Genomic DNA, 19,373 nt, shown 5'->3' with positions numbered 1-19,373 from the left:
CGCGCGTATAATCATAGAAAAACCTCTCACCTTTCGATTAAGATCTAAATAATTAAAAATTACTCCTTTTTTACCCAGTAATCTGTGGAGGAAAATTTTTCTTTTTTTCGAGTCAAAATACGAGTACAGCACAAGATAGTGTGCAAAGTGCATCAACTAAGGACTTTAATAATGATGTCCCAATAGTAATATTGAAATAAACTGTTAATAATAATAATAATAAATATTTATCTTTTGTAAATATATTTATTTTTTATTGACAATTGATTGAATGATTTAATTGATACATATTGTCAATTAATTTATAATTTTCCATTGAAGCAGATGAAATAGTAAAAAATTGTATAAAAAGCTTCTTGAAAAGTAATAGAGAATGAATAATGTGGATTGATTCTGATAGATTCCAGAAAACTGTAATTGTTCACTGTTCCTATTTTAGAAGCGCAGCAATTCCCTGAAGTATAAAAAGCAACATCAATATTAAGAAACAGGCTGTCACTAATTTTTCTGTATACATGATCAATAATAATATTCATTAATAGGATATCTTACTCCTGCAACCGCTCCTCCTGCAGCGACAGCTGCTTTAGAGACAGCTCCAACTGCTCCAATACTTTGAAGCGTCGCAACTAGGCCTCCAGCAGTTGTTGATGCGCCCATCATTGATGCAGCAGTAGTTCCTGCTGCAATCCCTGCTGCTTTAAAGCCTAATGCTCCAACAGCAGCAGGAACACCATAAGCAATGGCTCCGGCACCAAGAATTACTGCACCACCGATTTGGAATATTGTATTCATTTTTAAAACGAAAACGATGATTGAATTATTTCGCTATTGACGGTTTCGATGTCACACAGAAAATGAATCGTCGAATATACTTTGCAAAATGTCTACGACTGTACAGGATTCCCCGTTTTATTTCATTCCTAACCAATTGCGATTTATAAACGATTCTTGTCTTTGTGGCGGTTGAAAATTCGCTTACTGCCCTAAGTAACCGGCAACGCAATTACATATTGTGCGTACGGCTTTATGGAACTTTTAAGTAAAGTTTCGATGCCATTAAAGATTATTATTATTACATATTGCGCGTCTGCGTTGATGAAACATTCATCTACTTATTTCTTATTATAGCTATGGCTAGGAAGATCTAATATTATCAAGTTATGTTTTTTTATTATCAATAAATAATTTGTTGATTGTTTAAATATTACTCATCATTTGATATTGCTTCGGTACAAAAGGCTAGAACTTGTAGATAAAAGACGTTAAAGTGTTTCTTTTATGCAATATGCACTTTACAAAATGCCTTTTTATTATCAGATTTAAACATTGAATTATAAATGTTGACATTTCAATTCAAAAAGTATAATTTTTCTGCAATCATTATTTATTACTTCAACGTTTGTTCAAAAAATATAATGCCTCTATATGAACCAATAATTTGTTTTCGTTATCCATAACAGTATTTGATTAATTCAATAAAAAGAACACATTGTTTATAATTTTTTATGACCATTTAAAAGTAAAATATCCAAAGACAAGCATTACTATCATCAGTATTATTGATGTTTGGTATGACAACTCATTCTTTCTAGTCAATTTAAAAAATCCTAATTCTTTCTGGATTTAATTAATGCTATACAAGTAATCAAAAAGCATTGATAATTATAATTAATAAATTATAATTGTTATTATATCGTAATGAGTTCGAACTATTTTACATTCATAATTTATTGATTAATTATAATGTCTATATAGATATATTTTTTTTTAATGAAGATTTAATTCATCAAGATAATCATATACAAATTATTTGACGTATTATCCTACTAATTTCTATGATTTAAGTATAATTAACATGTAACAAATATTTTAATGAAAATTTTATTAACATGTCAGTATATTTTCATTGAGACAATATGTAAGAACATAAATGGTAAATTTTATTATGTATGTCCAATATATAACTCAAATTTACAATTTCATTTCACTACTCTGCTGTTATTGCATTATTACGTATATAAAAGATAAATCATAATAATTCATACATGCAGTATTTTCAGTATTTTGCCCGTGTAAATGATCAGAAAATTTATAATAACAAATAAATGTTTTACAAATAAATAAGAATAAAATTAACTAAGATATAATTTAATTTAAAATTTATTGAAAAATGAAAAATTAGTACGAGTCCAATTATTAATAAATCAAATAAGTCGTTGTATACTATTGTTATTGTTTTTCTTATATTTTTTTTTTTTTTTTATTATTAATTAATTTTAATTTGGCAAATTTTCAATTCGACACTTATGGTACTAATAACTATAACAATAATAATAAATTATATTATAATCATTATTATTACAAGTTTTTAAATTGTAGTCTCAGTAACAGTAAACGTAGTTATGGTGGTGGTAATGGTAGTAGTAGTCACAGTAGTACTTTGTTGTTTGTTGTTTTTTGTATTGTTTTTGTTAATATAGCAGTAACAGTAGTAGTAATGTTAACGATTATAATAATAATGATAATTATTATTATGAAAAATAATAATAATAAGAATAATCTCGACGTTATCGTGTAGGACTAAAAAAAATTATATTGATAAAACTTTACATTAGTAATATTTTCATAAGAGGTTGAGACAAGGCAGTTGATTACTCCTCAATGACTCCAGGGATGCGTTGATGACGCTCTTGGGCAAATCCACGAGTGCCGTCAGGACCTTTAGGTTGCCTGATTACTGTTAATTTTGGACCAGCATCTTCTAATGATATAGTACGTAATCGATTTATTAAACGTTCTGGTCGTTGTTGAGTAGATTCACCACTGAAAGAATGGAAAATTTTAATATATAATAATTCTATACACATAAAAGAAAAAAAAAAATAATTAATTAACATACTTGAGCCGTGAAACATTGCAAGCAAATGATTTGCCAGTTCGTTGATTTGTAACTAAAACGAACTCAACTTGATCACCAGGTTGAAGATTGGCGTGATCTTTAACTTCAGTCATATGAAAAAAAAGTTTCTTTCCATCATCTACTTCAAAAGCAAGAAAACCAAAAGCACCTTTAACTGCATCAACTGTAGCAATTCGTTTTTTACGAACTGCAACAATATTACAAGCATGACCTTCGGAATCAATTTGAAATTGTACAGGATCACCTGCTTGTAATAATTCTCGTTTATTTAGCAAACCCATTATACCAAATTCATATTTTTCAGAGCTATTTTCATCAGAACCAATGCCAAGTTTAATTAATCCGGCATATTCAATTTGTTCAGGATTAGCACTGCGTAATGGTCGAATTACAGTACCATCAAAAACTTCACTGACAGGTGTAGCACGTGGAATTGTACCACGTGGTATTAAACGTACCAATTCAGCTGCAATACAACCACCCGTACCTCTTCCATTTCCTACACCTATGGTACATTCAACTTCAGTGCCTAGTTCTAAAGTATTTGCATCTCCTTCAAACGTACTAAAAAAAAAAATTATACGTATATATTTTTATACAATTACAGGCAATAAATTAATTATTGTTAAAATAAAACCATTGTTTAACTAATATTACCTGAAGTGGAAAAATATTTCTTTTTCATGATTTACTGTTTCAATAAAACCAAAACCGTCTTTAAGAGCAGCAATAAAACCATTACATGTACCTCCGGTAATAACTTCATTACCATTTTGTATTTTTTCACCACTAGAATTCAATAAAGATATGTTGACTGCCACTAATTCTTTATTCCTTTTTACTTGGCAGATACTAAATTTAACCTAATAAATATACATAAATTATTTTTTGTTATCTACTTTAACAATTATTAATCATGAAACAGTTAACATTTCTATAAATAAAAAATTACAAACCTTATCTCCCAACCTAGGGATATTTTTAGAATCACAATCTTTTGTGAAAAAAATTATATTTTTCTGTTGTCCATCTTTTGTATATCCAATGAAACCAGGATCAATACCAGTAACATCTTTCACAATGGTACCTAATAAATCTTTTTCTGTTATAGTTTCAAATTGAACAGTGCCTGATGGTAAGTGTCTGAGGCGAATTGCACTTTGACGTGTATTTGAAAAAAACGTCGGTGGATCCTTCAAAAGGAAATTAGTTCAATCAAAAAAGCCATTATCGTAATTATCTATAGATGATTAAAAAAAAAAATCAGGACTTACTTGAACTACAGTAAATTCAACTTCATCGCCTACTGTTATTTCTTTATCAATATCAAGAACTTCACTGAAATGGAAGAACAATCTTGCATCTCGATCAACACATCTAATAAATCCAAAACCATCTTTTAATGCAGCAATAACTCCCTGTTCTCTTCGTTCGCCTGATACAGCAAAAGATTCAGGTAATAAAGAAATTTCTGTGGCTCTTTTTAATTGATCTCTAGTGTCTGTTGCAAGTAAAAATTGAACCCAATCACCGTGTCTATAAGAAAGGAAATAATTATAAAGTTGTAAAAAAAAAGCACATAAATTTTAAAATAAAAAATTGTAAAAAGAAAAAATAATAAATATTTATTTACTTTAGTGTAAAGTCTCCTTTTTGATCTTTATCTCCAAATGGCACTTCAACTTCTGAATAATCAGGAGCTCTATACCGAATACGACCAGGTAATGGATCATTTTGATGACGGGCAACATTTCCTCGTTCTAATGGCTTCAAAACTTGTCCTTTCATTACTTCAGTTCCAACTTCTTCAAATACAATTGATCCAGGTGGCAGTTTGGTTATGTTACACGCAACTTCTTTTCCCTAAAATAATTATTCGATATTAAAATAAATACTAATACACTTCATATATAAATTTAATAATTTCACTGAATAGAAAGAAATACATGAGTCAAAATTTTTTAAAATATCAAACTATAATACTAATTAAAAATAAAAAAAAATATTAAAGTGAGAAAAGATCTTATGAATAAATTAAATGATATAACTAATGTTTTGTTTGTTTATAAAAAATATAATGAATTTATATTCAATAGTACAAATATGAGACTTGTTGATGTTCAATTGTTTAAAATTGATTATATATATAAAGGATACTTACGTTTCGCGTTTGTATAATAAATTCAACATCATCTCCTAGTCTCAATTCTTCTTTCAATGATTTAGCTTCACTAAAGTGGAAGAATATTTCTTTAACTACATCTGCTCGTTCTATAAAACCAAAGCTTTCTTTCATTGTACATATAACACCACGATAGCGAACTGGATGTGCTGGATTTTCTAATCTGACATGACATGCGCCTAAATTTCCACTGCAATTCATCATTTATATAAATTAAAAATCATAATTATGTATAATAAAAATAATAATAACTTATATCATTATTATAATAATTATATTTTGTTTATATATACCGTTGATTAGTAGCAATTTGAAATGAAACTGTATCACCAACATGTAAAGTGACATTTCCTTCAACATCGTCTTTGGTATAGGGTAGAAAAAAACATTCTCCACGATTTTCATAACTAATACGACCTTGAGAATCACCGCTTGTTTGAAGTTCAGTTGTTACGTTACCTAAAACTCTTTCTTCACTTAATACCTATAACACAAAACATAAATATAAAGATTTATTACTGATAGATATTTAATGCATCTTTTTTATGTAAACTTGATACAGTTTTTTCTTAATTAATGATAATAATAATATTTAGAATTAGAGAAAAAATCTTACAACTTCAGGAGCAATCTTGTTTACAATACTGGCAATTGGTTTGCCGGTTCTACGATCATATGTCATTTCGAATTCAACTGGGTCACCAATTTTGAGATGCTCTATGGTACCACTGAATTGACTAAAGTGGAAGAATAATCTTGCTTGACGCTCACAACACTGTATAAAACCATATGAATGCTGGAAATAAAAAAATAAATAAATAATATCACCTTAAATTTCAGGCATTAATGTCAGACAGTTTAAATTTATGAATTTTAATTGATAAACTTGACATACCAGTAATTTTTCAATGATACCAGCTTCGCGTGGACCTTGATTATTGGACTGATCTTGATATAATGAACTAACGGTGTTAGATTTTGTGTTGTATTCAAAATTACCTTCTTCTACAATAATTCTATTATCTGTTGATGACCATTCATTACGTGATGATGTGATATTACTGTTAGAGTAGTTACTGAATGATGATGAATTTTTTCCACACTCAATTCCGGATACCACATAGTCAGATACCACAAAATTACAACTGGTACCATTACGATAATTATTGGTTGTTGATTGTTGTGATCCAGTAACAGAACTTTTTGTCGATATTGACATAGACTTATAGTCAAGAATAGCAGGGTCAGAATTCATTATTGGCGGATGGAACGTCTTCCACTGAGGATCATTAGACATTTTTGTTTTGTTTTTTTTTTTCCTTATTAATATTTTTTTCAAATTTAAGAACTATATATATTTTTGATACGTTACTCCAGTGATTTACACAGAATATATGTATTTTTCTTTCTACAATTGAAGCTTGTAATTAATTGTAACTATTTTATATATCTTTTTCACGTTAACGCTGAGAAATCTTATTCCTTTTTTTTTCTTTTCGCAAGTCGCACAATAATTACTGTTAGTTATTTATATTAAAACATTCTTAGTCTTTTTAATTATTAATTAAGTGTTAACATACATATCACAGAATGGTTCTTGGTACCTTAAATCGTTTATTATTATGTTTAAAATGATGATTATTATTACTATTATTATGTCCAATTTTTATGCGTATTTTTTTTAAATTTATCAATGATACTAATAAATATGATACATCGTGAGATTTACGAAAACAAATATCGCAAATATCGACAGATTAATTCTTCGTATAATGATCTGATGAAAAAAAAAATACAACACAAAAATTACTCTGAATATCAATGATTCTATACTTATTTATTATTATCAATTATTATTATTGGTGTTGTTATTATTATTATTATTGTTATTTTTCGTTTAATAATAATAATGATTTTCTTTTCAAGTTTGAAGCACCAAAAAAAAAGTGTTTACGAAATGTTGTTAATTTTTGAAAACCGACGTAGTTAAAAAATCTATTATAAGACAATTAAAATCACAACCAACTATATAATGATTTAACTGTGGTTATGTTTCATTAAAAAATTCAAGTTCTATATACACTCTGACTTTTGTGAATCAACTAACGAAAAGATTTTCCAACAGATAAGTATTTAAACAATATTTACGTATCGTGAAATTTTTTACAATTAACAGAATGACTTCTCAACGATAAATAAATTAAAAATCAAAAATGATTTCGACTATAAAACACTAGGTTTTATTGTATTAGAAATGTAATTAACCACTAAAAATGTTAAGGAATTAATGTGGATAAGAAAATCCTCAGATGTCTTCAATGCGTGCTGAGTGTGGTTGTGTCTTTCTTTTCTTATTATTATTATTAAGTATTTTCTTCCTTTTTAACTTCGATTGATAGATTTTATAATAAATGTTGAATTCGAAAATTGTCCTAAACTAATAGATACACAAGCTGAAAAAATAAAAATTTATAATTATATCCAGTTGTTATGATAAAAAAAAATTCATGAACAATGATCGCACGCTTTAATTTAATTACAAAATGATATTAATGAACGTTTTAAAAGATAATTTTCAATTGTATAAAAATTAGCTATGGCTATTCACTTTGCAAAAAGATCGTTAATTATAAGTTTATCGGCTTAATTTTTCATTCCAAGCAATGATTATCATTTTTAGAATTAAGAAATTAATGAAATTTGTAATATTTGAATAAAAATAATTATTTAAATAATAATACACGAAATTAATTACTTATTATATAAAAAATTATTCGAATAGTGAATATTTTCATCTTAAATAATGAACACCTTTGTATTAGGTCGGCATAATTAGAACGATATTGCATCTATATATTTATGGTAAAATTGATCTATTTTGGAGTTCTGATTATTTCAATTAAATTAATTAATCCAAATGTCCGAAAACTCATGTGATAATATTCTTTTATATTTTTGATTTATGTATGAATTATTCTAAAGCACACAATCATTATCCCCGTTAACAAAATTTTATAAAAACTTACCACGACACAGCACAGCACTGACGACATGCCGCCATGTTGAATGTCAACATTTGAACTGATTCCAATAATGGCAGCCTCATAGGGACAAATATAATCAATTCTAGGTATTTTAAGTTAAATTAGTGCCAACATTTACTTTTTTATCTATATATTTATGCATTTATTTAATAACAATAAATATATTTTTTATAAAATCATCATAATTCATATTAACAATTTTAATTTTGTTGAGCTAATGGTAAAAAAATATCAAAGAGGACAGAAATTTTTTTTTAAATAACAAAAACAGTTTCTATTTAAATCGCGGTATTAAAGCAGTCACTACAAGTATTTTTTTTAGTATACTGTACTATTTTAAAGGCTTATATACAATAAAAAATAAAGAATTTAATTTTAATAATTTTCAATATATTAATATTTTTATTTTTTCTTTAGTAAAGTTTTGTTATAAGTTTTAACAAACAGTATAATTATTATAATGAATTTATACACATCACTGACCAGATAAAAACCAAAAAAAAAAACTATAATTATAAAAAATTTCTTTTATGTGATAACAGTTGGTTTATCACGATTGGTATGTTCTTGCATTTTGCTCAAATTCAAAGCTATGTTAATAAGAGGCTTCAGTACTTCCTGTGCGTCATTATAAAGAATATTTTGATCAGTTTCATAAGCTTCGATATAAAGTCTGATAGTTGCTCCGGAGCTACCTGTGCCTGATAATCTAAATATTATTCGTGATCCATCTTCAAATAATATACGTAAACCCTAGCAAAAATTGAAAACATTAGTAAACATTAAAGATTATTTAATAAATTATTTAAAAATTTTTCATACTTGTTTTGTAGCAACACTTTTATCAATAAGATCTGTGTATGAGTAATTATCAGCATGTTTGACTACATAATTTTTGGTCCCATCACATAACTTTGTGCCTTTAAAAGCTGGATCTAGTATTTTAGTCTCAACTTCAGTCATTACTTTATTTGCTTTTTCTAATTCACAGTTTTCATAGTCATATCGTGTGAAAAAATTCCTTCCAAATTTTAGCCAATGATCTTTTTGAATTTCTTCGATGGACTTTTTAAGTTCTGCTATAACATTTAGCCATGCTAAGCACGCCCAAATACCATCTTTCTCTCTGATGTGATCAGAACCTGTACCAAAACTCTCTTCACCGCATATTGAAAGTCGTCCAGCATCCATTAAATTACCTAAAATGAATCAACAACACTATAATAATTATAAAAAAGAAAACGATTAATATTGTATATAAATGGATTGATAATAAAGATTGAAATGATTATAATTATAATATATTATAAACTAAAGTTGTGATGAGTATTATGATTATCTACCAAAATATTTCCAGCCAGTAGGAACTTCAAAACATTCAATATTATTCAATTTTGCCACTTGATCTACAGCAGCCGCAGTTGGCATTGATCTTGCGTAACCTTTGATGCCATTTTTTTTAAAATACGGTATTACATTTAAATTAGCTGCTAAAATTGCTAGTGAATCCGATGGTGTAACAAACAATGCCTTTTTTCCAATAATCTAAATTTTGAATTATTCATAATACTTAAAAAAGCAGTTCTTAAAAACTCTGTTACAATAAATAAAATCTTAATAATTAACTTTACCATATTTCTATCACCATCACCATCAAATGCTACTCCCATATCATAAGTACCATTTCTAACTGTCTCCACTAAATCTTTAGCATATGTTAAATTTGGATCTGGATGTAGCCCTCCAAAATCTTCAAGAGGAATTGAATGTACTATATTAGTATCATTGAGACCAAGTTCTTTGCCAAAAATACATTTTGCATAGGGTCCAGTAACTGAAAGTAAAATAATTGTTATTAATGAGATAAAGAATTATTTTTTCTTCATCAAAATTCATAATGTTAAGAATAATAAATACCTCCATTGAGACAATCAACTAGCAATTCAAACTTTCTCTCTTGCAGAAGCTCTTTAATGATAGGAAAGTTAAATATTTCTTTCATTAATATAACATAATCATTAACAGAATCAATTACATCAACTGTAAAAGTGTTGTCCAATTTAATTTCATTGGTCTGAATTATATCAATATTAACATTTAATTCAGGAATAATTTTATATGACGTTAATGATTTGGTAATATTGAAAATTTTATTAGTCATGTGATCAGGTGCAGGTCCTCCATTATCACAATTAAATTTAATTCCAAAATCAGCATTTGGTCCACCTGGATTGTGGGAAGCTGTAAGAACTATTCCTCCAAGTGTTTTATATTTTCGAATTAGATTCGAAACTGCTGGCGTAGATAAGATTCCATGTTGGCCCACAATTAATTTTCGAACCTGATAATATATTTATTTAGTTGTAAATTGTGACTTTTTAATTAATAAAAAATATTTAAATAATACCAATTCATAAATAATAGTAACAATTTATGTGTATGAGGATTAATAAATGTATTCTTACTCCATTAGCTGCTGCAATTCTTATAATTTTTTGAACAGCTTCTTTGCCGTAATAACGTCCATCACCGCCAACTACAAGAGTTGAACCAGTAATTTGATCTTCTAATGCAGTAAAAATTGCTTGGATAAAATTTTCTGTATAATGTTCTTGCTGAAATACTTTTACAGATTTTCTCAGTCCTGATGTACCCGGCTTTTGATCGTCATATATTTTTGTTTTAATTTCAACGATGGTCATTTTGTTTATTTAATAATGACTACAATTACTAACCCAAAAAATTATTCAATCAGTTATGAAATATTATACAACAATCGTTTAATTATTAAGTTCAATGACACTCAATGTCATTCATGGGTAAAGATACATATAGCTAATAAATGGTACTTTATCTCACATTTATAACTAACATTACCCAAGAACTGATTGAGAAGAAAAAAAAATTTATTTTTTTATCAATTAAAGAGTTTGAAAAAAAGAAAAAATATTTAATAATACAAAAAAACACACAGTTTAGAGACTTTACTACTACTATGAGGGTGACGAAATATGTATATGAAGGAGATTTAAGAATTGGGCTTTAACTTGGAGCGTACCATGCGACGACTCCGAAAATTTTGCTAACATAACCTCTGTGTTTATTGTGTTCTTCAAGAATGGCGCTCGACCTTACTGTCAAAGTTCATCCCGTTGTTTTATTTCAAATAGTAGATGCTTTCGAGCGTCGAAATTCAGACTCTCAAAGAGTTATTGGTACTTTACTAGGTAAATAATATTTAACAATAAATTTTTTTATCTATTCTTAATTTTACTGTAAGCTAGTTTATAACCTCAAAATACATTGGGTTACCTGACGCTATTTTACTTTCATTTCTAAAAATTAAAAAACATTAAAAAGAATCCATAAGTTTTATCATAATTAATAATATAATAATAAAATTTTATATTAAAAAATTCCAGGAACGGTGGAAAAAGGAATTGTTGAAGTAACCAACTGTTTCTGTGTACCACATAAAGAATCTGATGATCAAGTTGAAGCTGAACTAAGTTATGCTATGGATCTTTATGATTTAAATCATAGAGTGAATGCTCAAGAAAATATTGTTGGATGGTGGGCTACAGGAAAAGAGGTTACAACTCATTCTTCAGTTATTCATGAATACTATGCACGAGAATGTAATAATCCAGTTCACTTGACTGTCGACACAACTTTAATTAATACAACAAGAATGGGAATTAAAGCATATGTTTGTGTTCAACTTGGAGTTCCAAATGGCAAACAAGGATGCATGTTTACTCCTACTAAAGTTGAGGTACAGTATAATATTCAGATAATTTTTATTAACTTTTATAAGTATTTGGTAATTGTTAACGTTTATTTTATTAGATAACTTGTTATGAGCCTGAAATTGTTGGACTTCAATTATGTCAAAAAACACAAGCATCTGTAAAATCAGGAAGTGGTGTTGAGCCAATGATGGATTTGGCACAAATAGCTGAAGCAAGCTCAAAGCTTTCAGTTATGCTAGAACAAGTTCTCGCTTATGTTGATGATGTTCTTGATGGAAAACAACCTCCAGATAATCAAGTTGGTCGAGCCTTACTTGATATGGTCCATTCTGTTCCAAAAATGACTAGTGATCAATTTGATGAAATGTTTAATAGTAATGTCAAAGACCTCTTGATGGTTGTGGCATTGTCACAATTAATCAAAACTCAACTTCAACTTAATGAAAAATTAACTCTTCTTACGACGTTGTAAGTATTAAAATTAAACAATGAAGAGATACACAATAAAGAACGATGGTGAAATTCATAAAATTGTCAATTTAATATTATGTAATACATGTAAATCAATACAAAAATTAAAAAATAAAATTAATATCAATACATAATATTTTATTATTAAACCAAAATATTTTAAATTCCATAGTTAGATTCAACTTCTCTTTGATTATCAATTAAATTAGCCCAATCAGGAATTCTATTAGTCTTGAGGTATTTATCTTTAGTGATATATCGTGATGGTAGATCAGCAATACCAAAAATTGCCCCTCCAAGCCAAGCAGTGTAATTCGGCTTACATGGAGCTGAATGAAATTTAAAGGTACGTATTTTTAATTTTTCTGAATACAGTTCACTCTTAACAAGGTATGTAAGTTCTTGTTTGAGTCGTGCTGCAAAACCTTTAGCCATCGTTGTGCCTCCAATTAAAAGAATATTTTCTGCAAGTTCTTGTCGAGTATCTATTGAACACTAAAAAAGTAAAATAACAAAATGAACGATTAATTAATGATAAATAAACCTTTCAAACATACAATTGATCAATGAAAATTATTTTACTTTTAAAATAGCATCAAGAATCATCGTAGGAATACTTAGATTATCAGCATCACGCTCCCATAATATTTCATAAGCCTTTTCTCTTATGTATCCTGGAATTGTTATCACTTTAATACCTGGATACTTAACAGACGGGGGAGGTACTAAGGCATCTTCTGACTTTAATTTATTTGAGCGCTCTAAAGTCGTGACAAAACACGTTCGAACTTTAATATCTTCTATAATTTTTTCCTCAAGATTTACATTGGGCATTTCTTGTTGTAAATCATTTCTGATACATCTGGAAATTATTTCAGGTAATTTGTTATAATTAGATAAACTAAGGATAATAAAAAATATGTATGACTTACTCATGAACTGCTTCGCCTGCTAAAGGAAGGCTCTGCCATGCTTTAAGTATAGGAACACCTTTATAAACTGGAATTAACGTAGCTTCTTGGTATCCTACGTCGAGTACAAGGACAGTATCCCATCCTAAAGTACTTATTGTTACTAAATGTGTAGGTAAAAACATCAAAGAACCGACTTCAAAGTGTCTAAATAATACTTTGGCCAATGTATCTCTAAATTTTGATGGTGTTAAGAGTGATTCTACTATGATCATCTTCACATCTTTTGGTGTTATCAGAACATGTCTGTAAAATGTTAAAAAATTTTACTTAAATATTAAATTATATGTATTAGTGCATATTACGTTAGTTTTATTAATACTCTATCATACTTGAAAAATATTGCATGAAGAAATTCTACAAGTAATTGATAAAGATCCTCAATATCATTATATTTATAAATTTTGCATATTTTTTTAGTCTCTGGAGATTTGATCTCAGTTCTTATAATTCCTCGAGGTGTTGCTTCACCAACATATCCAAATCTACAAACAAAATCATAAGTGTTTTTCAATATTGTATGATTTTTAATACTGTTGTAAATGTAATAAATCCTTACTTGGTGTAAGCTGAACCAATGTCTAGGACAACTATCTGTTTATCAGAAATAAATCGTGCTCCTTCGTATGCCCTTGACATTTTTATTATTTTATTTATCACTAACAAATGTTTTATAATTCATTAAAATTCTTTAAAATTGTCATCAAACGCATTTTGCATAATTTATTGATTTTATTAAAAGGAAAAAACAATAATGCAAGTATTTTATTACACCATATTTTGTCCTAATTATTTTAGAACTCCAGAAGATGGCGTTCACATCGGTCCGCCATGTTTCAGCACAAATTTCAAATAAGACAAAAGTCAAAACATAATTAATAATTGAAATAATAATGATAAATAATAATAATGTGATACGAAAGACAAAAATTTGATAGCTATAAATATTAGATATGTGATTTATAAAGACCCAGAAGTACTGAATTTTTATATAAATATGTATGGAATTTTATCTCAAATCGGTTTCAAACAATAGACCATGGTTCAGCATCAAACTAACGTCTCTACGTCAGACTCCATATATTTAGAGATTCTAACCTATACTTAGACTTTGCAATATTCGTAAATACATCATTGAAAAACTTGTGAAATTTCCATTAAAAAAATATTATTTATTGTTTATAACAAAAATCAAGTGAAGTAAATCAAGCAGTTATTAAATAATAAACATAAAAATGGGTCGGCGTTCAATAAATACTACCAAAAGTGGGAAATATATGAATCCTACTGATCAAGCTCGTAAGTTCAATCGTTATTAATTGTTATAAATAAAAAGATCAATCCTTATTACATTTTATATAATTATATATTGATATTGTAGTAAATAATAGAAGTAGTGATGATATTTTTTTTTATATTATGCATTTATTATTTGAATTTCTGTCGTGTGCATTTAAAATTGAAAACTACAATGTATCATCAAGTAAATGTAGAAATGTTAATTTTTAACAGGTAAGGAAGCAAGGAAAAAAGAATTGAAAAAAAATAAAAAACAAAGACAACTTGTAAGAGCTGCTGTATTGAAAGGGAAAGATCCTATACAAATTATTGAAGAAATGGAGAAAATAGATCAAATGGGTAAGAGTGAATTCACTTTAAATATATATCTTTTATAAACACGTAAGAAAAATTTAATAATCCATTAATAATGAAATTTTAGAATATAACGTTATGCAACCACCACCTTTAAACGAAAAAGTTTTAAAAGATAAACGAAAAAAATTAAAAGAAACTTTGGATCGTGTTTTAAATATGTATGTAAGTATTAATTGAAAATATAAAATAGTTTTCACGTTAATCTATATAAATTATCTATTATAAAATACAAAACTTTTTAATAGGCCAAGGACGATAAAGAAAAATGTTTTGAATTAAGAGAACAATTAATTCAATATGAAAGACGTCGAATCGATTTGGTAACTTATTTCGAAGCGGTAAGACATGCCCAACAAGTTCAAGTAGATGAAATTCCACTACCTTCAACAAATACTGACATATCTCGAATGTATTCAGGTATGCTAAGTATAAATATCATCAATGAAACTCAATTTTTCAATGTATATATTTTATTGCAGGTACTCTTGCAGCTCAAATTCCATTACCAGACATTCCACAGCCACCAAATGTTATGTATACACATTCAAATTACTTGCCTCAACATCATCCTTTAATGAATATCCCTGTACCTCCGAGTATATTGAAGAAAACAAGTATATATTCTGATATATCTGGAGCAACTGTGTCAGCAGCTAATAAAGAACCACCAGGAGTACCACCTTTTCCACCACCTGATCTTTCTCTTGAAGAAGAATTTCTGTCTGAGAAGGTAATATCAATTTACATGACTTTTAATGAAAACAAAAACCAATATTCCAATTAATTATTTCATGTTTTTTTTAATTATAGTCAAAGGATAATTCTCAAAAACTGCGATCAATTCGATTTGCCGATGAAAAAGATGATAATAAACATGAATCAGATGATGGTGATAAAAACTTAGATAAAGAAAGTGACAAGGATAGAGAAAAAGACAAAGTAAAACCTACATCTGTACAACAAAAAATGTTAGCAATGGCAGGCCAGGATATTGATCAGTTTATGCGAGAAATGGAGGTAGTCCATAAGAAAAAGGAAACCGAAAGGGCTCAAGATTTAAATATAAGATTGTCAATGTTAGAATCTGAGGAAGATAAAACGAGTAATAAGACAGATCATGAAAATATGGAATTTTCTAGTTCATTAAATCATATGACAGCTGTCTCAGGTCATCACCATCATCCTCATGTTCAGCATCCACAACATTCTATATCATCAATGGGAATACCACCTCCTCCACTTCTCTATCGACCACCACCACCAATGCATCTTCGAATGCCTCCACCTCCACCGCCAAGGATTGGCTTGAGATTACCACCTGGTAATTTTATTTATTTATTTAGCAAAATACGTTATCTCAATTTATTATATCATAACATTAAATTAACAATTATTATAATTATAGGACCTCCACCAGGCATGCCACGAATGTTGAGACCAGGACCTCCAAATTTACCTCGTATTCCACCACCACCACAAATGCAAGTTTCAAACTTGTCGAACTTACAGAATATGTCGAATAGTCAAATACAAAATAACAGTAATAATAATTCTCAACAAAAAACGCCAAATGTATTATCAGCTGCTCCACAATTAATTAATAGAAAAGATAAAGACAATAAATCTACAACTACGATAGAAGCAAAACCACAAATAAGAAATTTAGCAGCTGATGTTACGAGATTTCTTCCTACATCATTACGAGTTAAACGTGATGATCGTCGTAAAACAAATATCACGCGAGTATCAGAAAAAATTATTGAAATACCATCTGCTAAGGTAATACAAACGAAGACTAAAGATGATGCATACATGCAATTTATGCAAGAGATGGAAGGATTATTGTAATTTTTACTCTTAGTGTTATTTATTAATATCAGCAATGATCATGATTCAAAATTATTTCACCAATTGCATTATATATAAATGTTTGTGAATTTTTTTCCTCAATTTATCTAATCATAATTAAAACACTGTAAAGTAATAATTTAATATTAAACATTTTCCAATTGAAATAAAACCAATACATACTAAAATTTAGTATAATTATTTTGAGTTTAATTAGAAATTCATTTTTAGCATACTGTTTGAGAATTGATGAATCTTGATCAGGTATTTATAGTAAAAATCACTATCATTACAATATATACTGTAAATTTTATTATATATAATGAAAAAATAAAAATTAACATTTATTGTTAAATTTATGATGTATAAAATATTTCTTTACAATTCATTAACGCAAACTTCCATTTTCTTTTAAATGTCCTTCATTGATGACTCCTAATTTACAAAGACATACCAAAGCTGCACCCTGTTCAGCTCTTTTTTTATTCTTTTCCCTAGCAGGTGAAAGGAAATCAATGGAAAATTATTTTAAAAATTCGAATATTAAACAGAGAAATTATATAAATAAAATTAAGACTTACCAATATGTCGAGCTATATTTTTTATCGTCAACAACAACGACAGAGCGAAATAATTTATTTTCATACCACGTATAATAACGAGGTACTATGTCACTCTTTCCATTTTCTCGGAGCCATTTTAATAATCGCGTTTTAGGTAAATCTGTATCACTAAGATAACGTCCTCTTAAAAAGACACAACGCATCAGTGTTACATCGTCATCTTCGTATTTTCGTTTACATGAACTATTATGTGTTTTAGCTCCACTAATACTAGCGGGTGTAAAATGAATACGGTTTTGGAGCCCTTTAGCTTGAAACTTTTTAGATTGAACTCTATAATATTCATCCATATCCCAAACTTTACTGTAATACAATAAATATTATTAAAAGGTTTCCTATAAAATAAATATTATCATTAAATAATAATATTACCATATTTCTTCTAGAGTTTCAGCGCGTAAAAATATTTTTCCTAATGGTGATTCTTGCAATTCTCTAATAATGTTCTGTATACAATACTTCGTGTTCGATGCTGAATTATCATAATCAACAGCATATTTCAAATATGATTTAATCACATCATCTTTTGGTAATAGACCTTCTTTTCGAAATATTGAACAATTCCATTCGGCAGCACGGGCAATCATTACACTGTTACAGTGTGTTTCTTTCTTAAATTGGGCAATATCTGAATACTTTTCAATCTCTCTTGATCCTCCATTAGCTATAACAGGAATTGATACTGATTGTGAGATAGATTTAATCATTTCATTTCTGTTATTATGCTGTGGTCTTTCGTGTATTGTACGACCATGAACTGCGATTGCTGATATTCCGGTTGATACAAGTTTCTACAAAGATTTTCAATTAATATTTTTGTTAAAACATAATATAAGATTTAAAATATGGTATATATCCAATTACATTGACCAGGTCTATAGTTTTTTGGAGATTATCGAAAACCCGGATTTTACAAGTAATAGGTATATTTACTCCTTCAACTAATTTAGTTAAAATATTTGTAGCTTTTTGTTCATTAGATAAAAGAGCTGCTCCCATTCCACCATCAAGAGAAAATTTCTTGGGACATCCCATATTTATGTCAATTCCAGCTACGTCATGTTGAACTAATTGTGCAACCTTCAAGGCTCTATCAGGATCACAGGTGCCAAGCTGCAAAATTACACGATTTTTTTCTTCAGAACAAGTCCGAAAAATGATTGTTCCATCAGTTTGATCAACGTAATCAATTGTTCCTAATACATCTGTAGAGTAAATTTGATAACTAATTATTATGTCAATAACTTATTTTCTAGAAAAAAACTCAATATATATTTTGATAACTTACCATTTATTTGACGTGTTGACTGAAGTAATTTAAAGTCAATAAGTTCTTCAGTGTAAACAAGATCTGCACCATAATGTAATGCAAGAAGTCTCATTGGCAACGTGCATACTCGCACCATTGGTGCTAGAATAATTTTATTTTCATAACTTATTGGTTTATTTAATTCAGCCATTTCGAGAATATTTGAGTAGTATTAATAAATAATTTGATAGAGTAAAAACATTAACAAAGTCTTCTCTAATATAAAAACACATTAAAAACACGGACATTGGCATTTCGAATGAAAAAGCTGACGTATTCAAAAAAGGTATTTTTATGCAATATATCAGGAATATCCATCAGGTCTGCCATGCATTACAACCAAAAATCCAAGTTTCTACACTACACGACACAAATGGTGTCGGATTTTTGTTTTTTTTTGAGGTTATGCATACGATTCCCCATACTTTTCTATATCAAATTGAGACGCCATGTAAAAACAAAAAAAGAATTTTGATAAGGAAACTGATATTCACAAATTAATAGTTTTGTGCGAAAAAAATGATTATGATGTAAATAATTATTCATTTTTTCAATTTAAAATTTTTTTAAAAATTTGCGCGTTACAAATTAAGA

The 19,373-nt window shown here is 28.1% G+C and overlaps 7 protein-coding genes and 1 long non-coding RNA gene across 9 annotated transcripts; 2 read left to right on the top strand and 6 right to left on the bottom strand.

Annotated features, from left to right (window-relative positions):
• Positions 1-243: 243 nt before the first annotated feature.
• On the bottom strand, positions 244-1,013 carry LOC118071712 (interferon alpha-inducible protein 27-like protein 2B). Its single transcript, XM_035091046.1, has 2 exons — positions 553-1,013; positions 244-454 (listed from the first exon to the last, which is right to left on the bottom strand). The coding sequence occupies exons 1-2, from the start codon at positions 793-795 to the stop codon at positions 431-433; spliced, it is 267 nt and encodes an 88-aa protein (XP_034946937.1). The 5' UTR covers positions 796-1,013; the 3' UTR covers positions 244-430.
• Positions 1,014-1,925: 912 nt separating this feature from the next.
• On the bottom strand, positions 1,926-6,882 carry Unr (cold shock domain-containing Unr). Of its 2 annotated transcripts, XM_035091079.1 has the most exons (11): positions 6,001-6,882; positions 5,722-5,901; positions 5,399-5,589; positions 5,085-5,295; positions 4,557-4,786; positions 4,198-4,459; positions 3,880-4,116; positions 3,581-3,786; positions 3,210-3,487; positions 2,903-3,110; positions 1,926-2,826 (listed from the first exon to the last, which is right to left on the bottom strand). In XM_035091079.1, exons 1-11 carry the CDS (start codon positions 6,400-6,402, stop codon positions 2,655-2,657), a joined length of 2,577 nt encoding a protein of 858 aa, XP_034946970.1. In that variant the 5' UTR covers positions 6,403-6,882; the 3' UTR covers positions 1,926-2,654. The 2 variants fall into 2 exon arrangements, with proteins under 2 accessions (XP_034946970.1, XP_034946969.1); XM_035091078.1 differs by having other exon boundaries at positions 2,903-3,487.
• A 580-nt stretch (positions 6,883-7,462) lies between these two features.
• LOC118071735 (uncharacterized) lies at positions 7,463-8,261 on the bottom strand. The gene is made up of 2 exons (XR_004690936.1): positions 8,132-8,261; positions 7,463-7,558 (listed from the first exon to the last, which is right to left on the bottom strand). It is a non-coding gene; the product is annotated as an uncharacterized lncRNA (long non-coding RNA).
• A 289-nt stretch (positions 8,262-8,550) lies between these two features.
• Pgm1 (phosphoglucose mutase 1) lies at positions 8,551-11,172 on the bottom strand. Its single transcript, XM_035091080.1, has 6 exons — positions 10,615-11,172; positions 10,067-10,490; positions 9,781-9,983; positions 9,493-9,694; positions 8,972-9,348; positions 8,551-8,902 (listed from the first exon to the last, which is right to left on the bottom strand). The coding sequence occupies exons 1-6, from the start codon at positions 10,849-10,851 to the stop codon at positions 8,678-8,680; spliced, it is 1,668 nt and encodes a 555-aa protein (XP_034946971.1). The 5' UTR covers positions 10,852-11,172; the 3' UTR covers positions 8,551-8,677.
• A 22-nt stretch (positions 11,173-11,194) lies between these two features.
• Positions 11,195-12,412, top strand: eIF3f1 (eukaryotic translation initiation factor 3 subunit f1). Its single transcript, XM_035091083.1, has 3 exons — positions 11,195-11,376; positions 11,572-11,924; positions 11,999-12,412. The coding sequence occupies exons 1-3, from the start codon at positions 11,268-11,270 to the stop codon at positions 12,371-12,373; spliced, it is 837 nt and encodes a 278-aa protein (XP_034946974.1). The 5' UTR covers positions 11,195-11,267; the 3' UTR covers positions 12,374-12,412.
• Positions 12,413-12,438: 26 nt separating this feature from the next.
• On the bottom strand, positions 12,439-14,098 carry Arp10 (Actin-related protein 10). Its single transcript, XM_035091082.1, has 5 exons — positions 13,903-14,098; positions 13,676-13,828; positions 13,305-13,589; positions 12,955-13,234; positions 12,439-12,867 (listed from the first exon to the last, which is right to left on the bottom strand). Exons 1-5 carry the CDS (start codon positions 13,980-13,982, stop codon positions 12,532-12,534), a joined length of 1,134 nt encoding a protein of 377 aa, XP_034946973.1. The 5' UTR covers positions 13,983-14,098; the 3' UTR covers positions 12,439-12,531.
• Positions 14,099-14,447: 349 nt separating this feature from the next.
• Positions 14,448-16,965, top strand: LOC118071993 (WW domain-binding protein 11). Its single transcript, XM_035091527.1, has 7 exons — positions 14,448-14,642; positions 14,856-14,981; positions 15,064-15,161; positions 15,245-15,416; positions 15,479-15,729; positions 15,810-16,320; positions 16,405-16,965. Exons 1-7 carry the CDS (start codon positions 14,579-14,581, stop codon positions 16,845-16,847), a joined length of 1,665 nt encoding a protein of 554 aa, XP_034947418.1. The 5' UTR covers positions 14,448-14,578; the 3' UTR covers positions 16,848-16,965.
• Positions 16,966-17,153: 188 nt separating this feature from the next.
• On the bottom strand, positions 17,154-19,163 carry Dus2 (Dihydrouridine synthase 2). The gene is made up of 5 exons (XM_035090921.1): positions 18,759-19,163; positions 18,335-18,675; positions 17,843-18,261; positions 17,429-17,773; positions 17,154-17,341 (listed from the first exon to the last, which is right to left on the bottom strand). Exons 1-5 carry the CDS (start codon positions 18,928-18,930, stop codon positions 17,236-17,238), a joined length of 1,383 nt encoding a protein of 460 aa, XP_034946812.1. The 5' UTR covers positions 18,931-19,163; the 3' UTR covers positions 17,154-17,235.
• Positions 19,164-19,373: the final 210 nt, after the last annotated feature.

Source organism: Chelonus insularis, unplaced genomic scaffold (assembly GCF_013357705.1).
Source record: "Chelonus insularis isolate UGA/USDA-ARS -01 unplaced genomic scaffold, ASM1335770v1 contig_88_pilon, whole genome shotgun sequence".
NCBI classification, from domain to species: Eukaryota; Metazoa; Arthropoda; class Insecta; order Hymenoptera; family Braconidae; genus Chelonus; species Chelonus insularis.
Note: the sequence above shows the minus strand (reverse complement) of the source record. Positions and strands in the feature narration are given on the sequence as shown.

Excerpts from the sequence above, each read along its gene's own strand:
- LOC118071712 (XM_035091046.1), bottom strand. The coding sequence starts at position 795 with ATGAATACAATATTCCAAATCGGTGGTGCAGTAATTCTTGGTGCCGGA. Across the intron at positions 455-552 it reads CAGGAGGAGCGGTTGCAGGA|GGAATTGCTGCGCTTCTAAA; the intron begins GTAAGATATCCT and ends TTTATACTTCAG.
- LOC118071993 (XM_035091527.1), top strand. The coding sequence starts at position 14,579 with ATGGGTCGGCGTTCAATAAATACTACCAAAAGTGGGAAATATATGAAT. Across the intron at positions 15,417-15,478 it reads CATATCTCGAATGTATTCAG|GTACTCTTGCAGCTCAAATT; the intron begins GTATGCTAAGTA and ends ATTTTATTGCAG. Across the intron at positions 15,730-15,809 it reads AAGAATTTCTGTCTGAGAAG|TCAAAGGATAATTCTCAAAA; the intron begins GTAATATCAATT and ends TTTTAATTATAG.
- Arp10 (XM_035091082.1), bottom strand. The coding sequence starts at position 13,982 with ATGTCAAGGGCATACGAAGGAGCACGATTTATTTCTGATAAACAGATA. Across the intron at positions 13,829-13,902 it reads ATTGGTTCAGCTTACACCAA|ATTTGGATATGTTGGTGAAG; the intron begins GTAAGGATTTAT and ends TTTTGTTTGTAG. Across the intron at positions 13,235-13,304 it reads GCAGGCGAAGCAGTTCATGA|ATGTATCAGAAATGATTTAC; the intron begins GTAAGTCATACA and ends AATAATTTCCAG.
- Dus2 (XM_035090921.1), bottom strand. The coding sequence starts at position 18,930 with ATGGCTGAATTAAATAAACCAATAAGTTATGAAAATAAAATTATTCTA. Across the intron at positions 18,262-18,334 it reads AAACTATAGACCTGGTCAAT|AAACTTGTATCAACCGGAAT; the intron begins GTAATTGGATAT and ends AAATCTTTGTAG. Across the intron at positions 17,774-17,842 it reads GAAACTCTAGAAGAAATATG|TAAAGTTTGGGATATGGATG; the intron begins GTAATATTATTA and ends ATTGTATTACAG.
- eIF3f1 (XM_035091083.1), top strand. The coding sequence starts at position 11,268 with ATGGCGCTCGACCTTACTGTCAAAGTTCATCCCGTTGTTTTATTTCAA. Across the intron at positions 11,377-11,571 it reads AGTTATTGGTACTTTACTAG|GAACGGTGGAAAAAGGAATT; the intron begins GTAAATAATATT and ends AAAAAATTCCAG. Across the intron at positions 11,925-11,998 it reads TTACTCCTACTAAAGTTGAG|ATAACTTGTTATGAGCCTGA; the intron begins GTACAGTATAAT and ends TTATTTTATTAG.
- Unr (XM_035091078.1), bottom strand. The coding sequence starts at position 6,402 with ATGTCTAATGATCCTCAGTGGAAGACGTTCCATCCGCCAATAATGAAT. Across the intron at positions 5,296-5,398 it reads CAAATTGCTACTAATCAACG|TGGAAATTTAGGCGCATGTC; the intron begins GTATATATAAAC and ends GATGAATTGCAG. Across the intron at positions 3,488-3,580 it reads GAAATATTTTTCCACTTCAG|TACGTTTGAAGGAGATGCAA; the intron begins GTAATATTAGTT and ends TTTTTTTTTTAG.
- Pgm1 (XM_035091080.1), bottom strand. The coding sequence starts at position 10,851 with ATGACCATCGTTGAAATTAAAACAAAAATATATGACGATCAAAAGCCG. Across the intron at positions 9,984-10,066 it reads AGTTGATTGTCTCAATGGAG|TTACTGGACCCTATGCAAAA; the intron begins GTATTTATTATT and ends TTTTACTTTCAG. Across the intron at positions 9,695-9,780 it reads GTGATGGTGATAGAAATATG|ATTATTGGAAAAAAGGCATT; the intron begins GTAAAGTTAATT and ends TTCAAAATTTAG.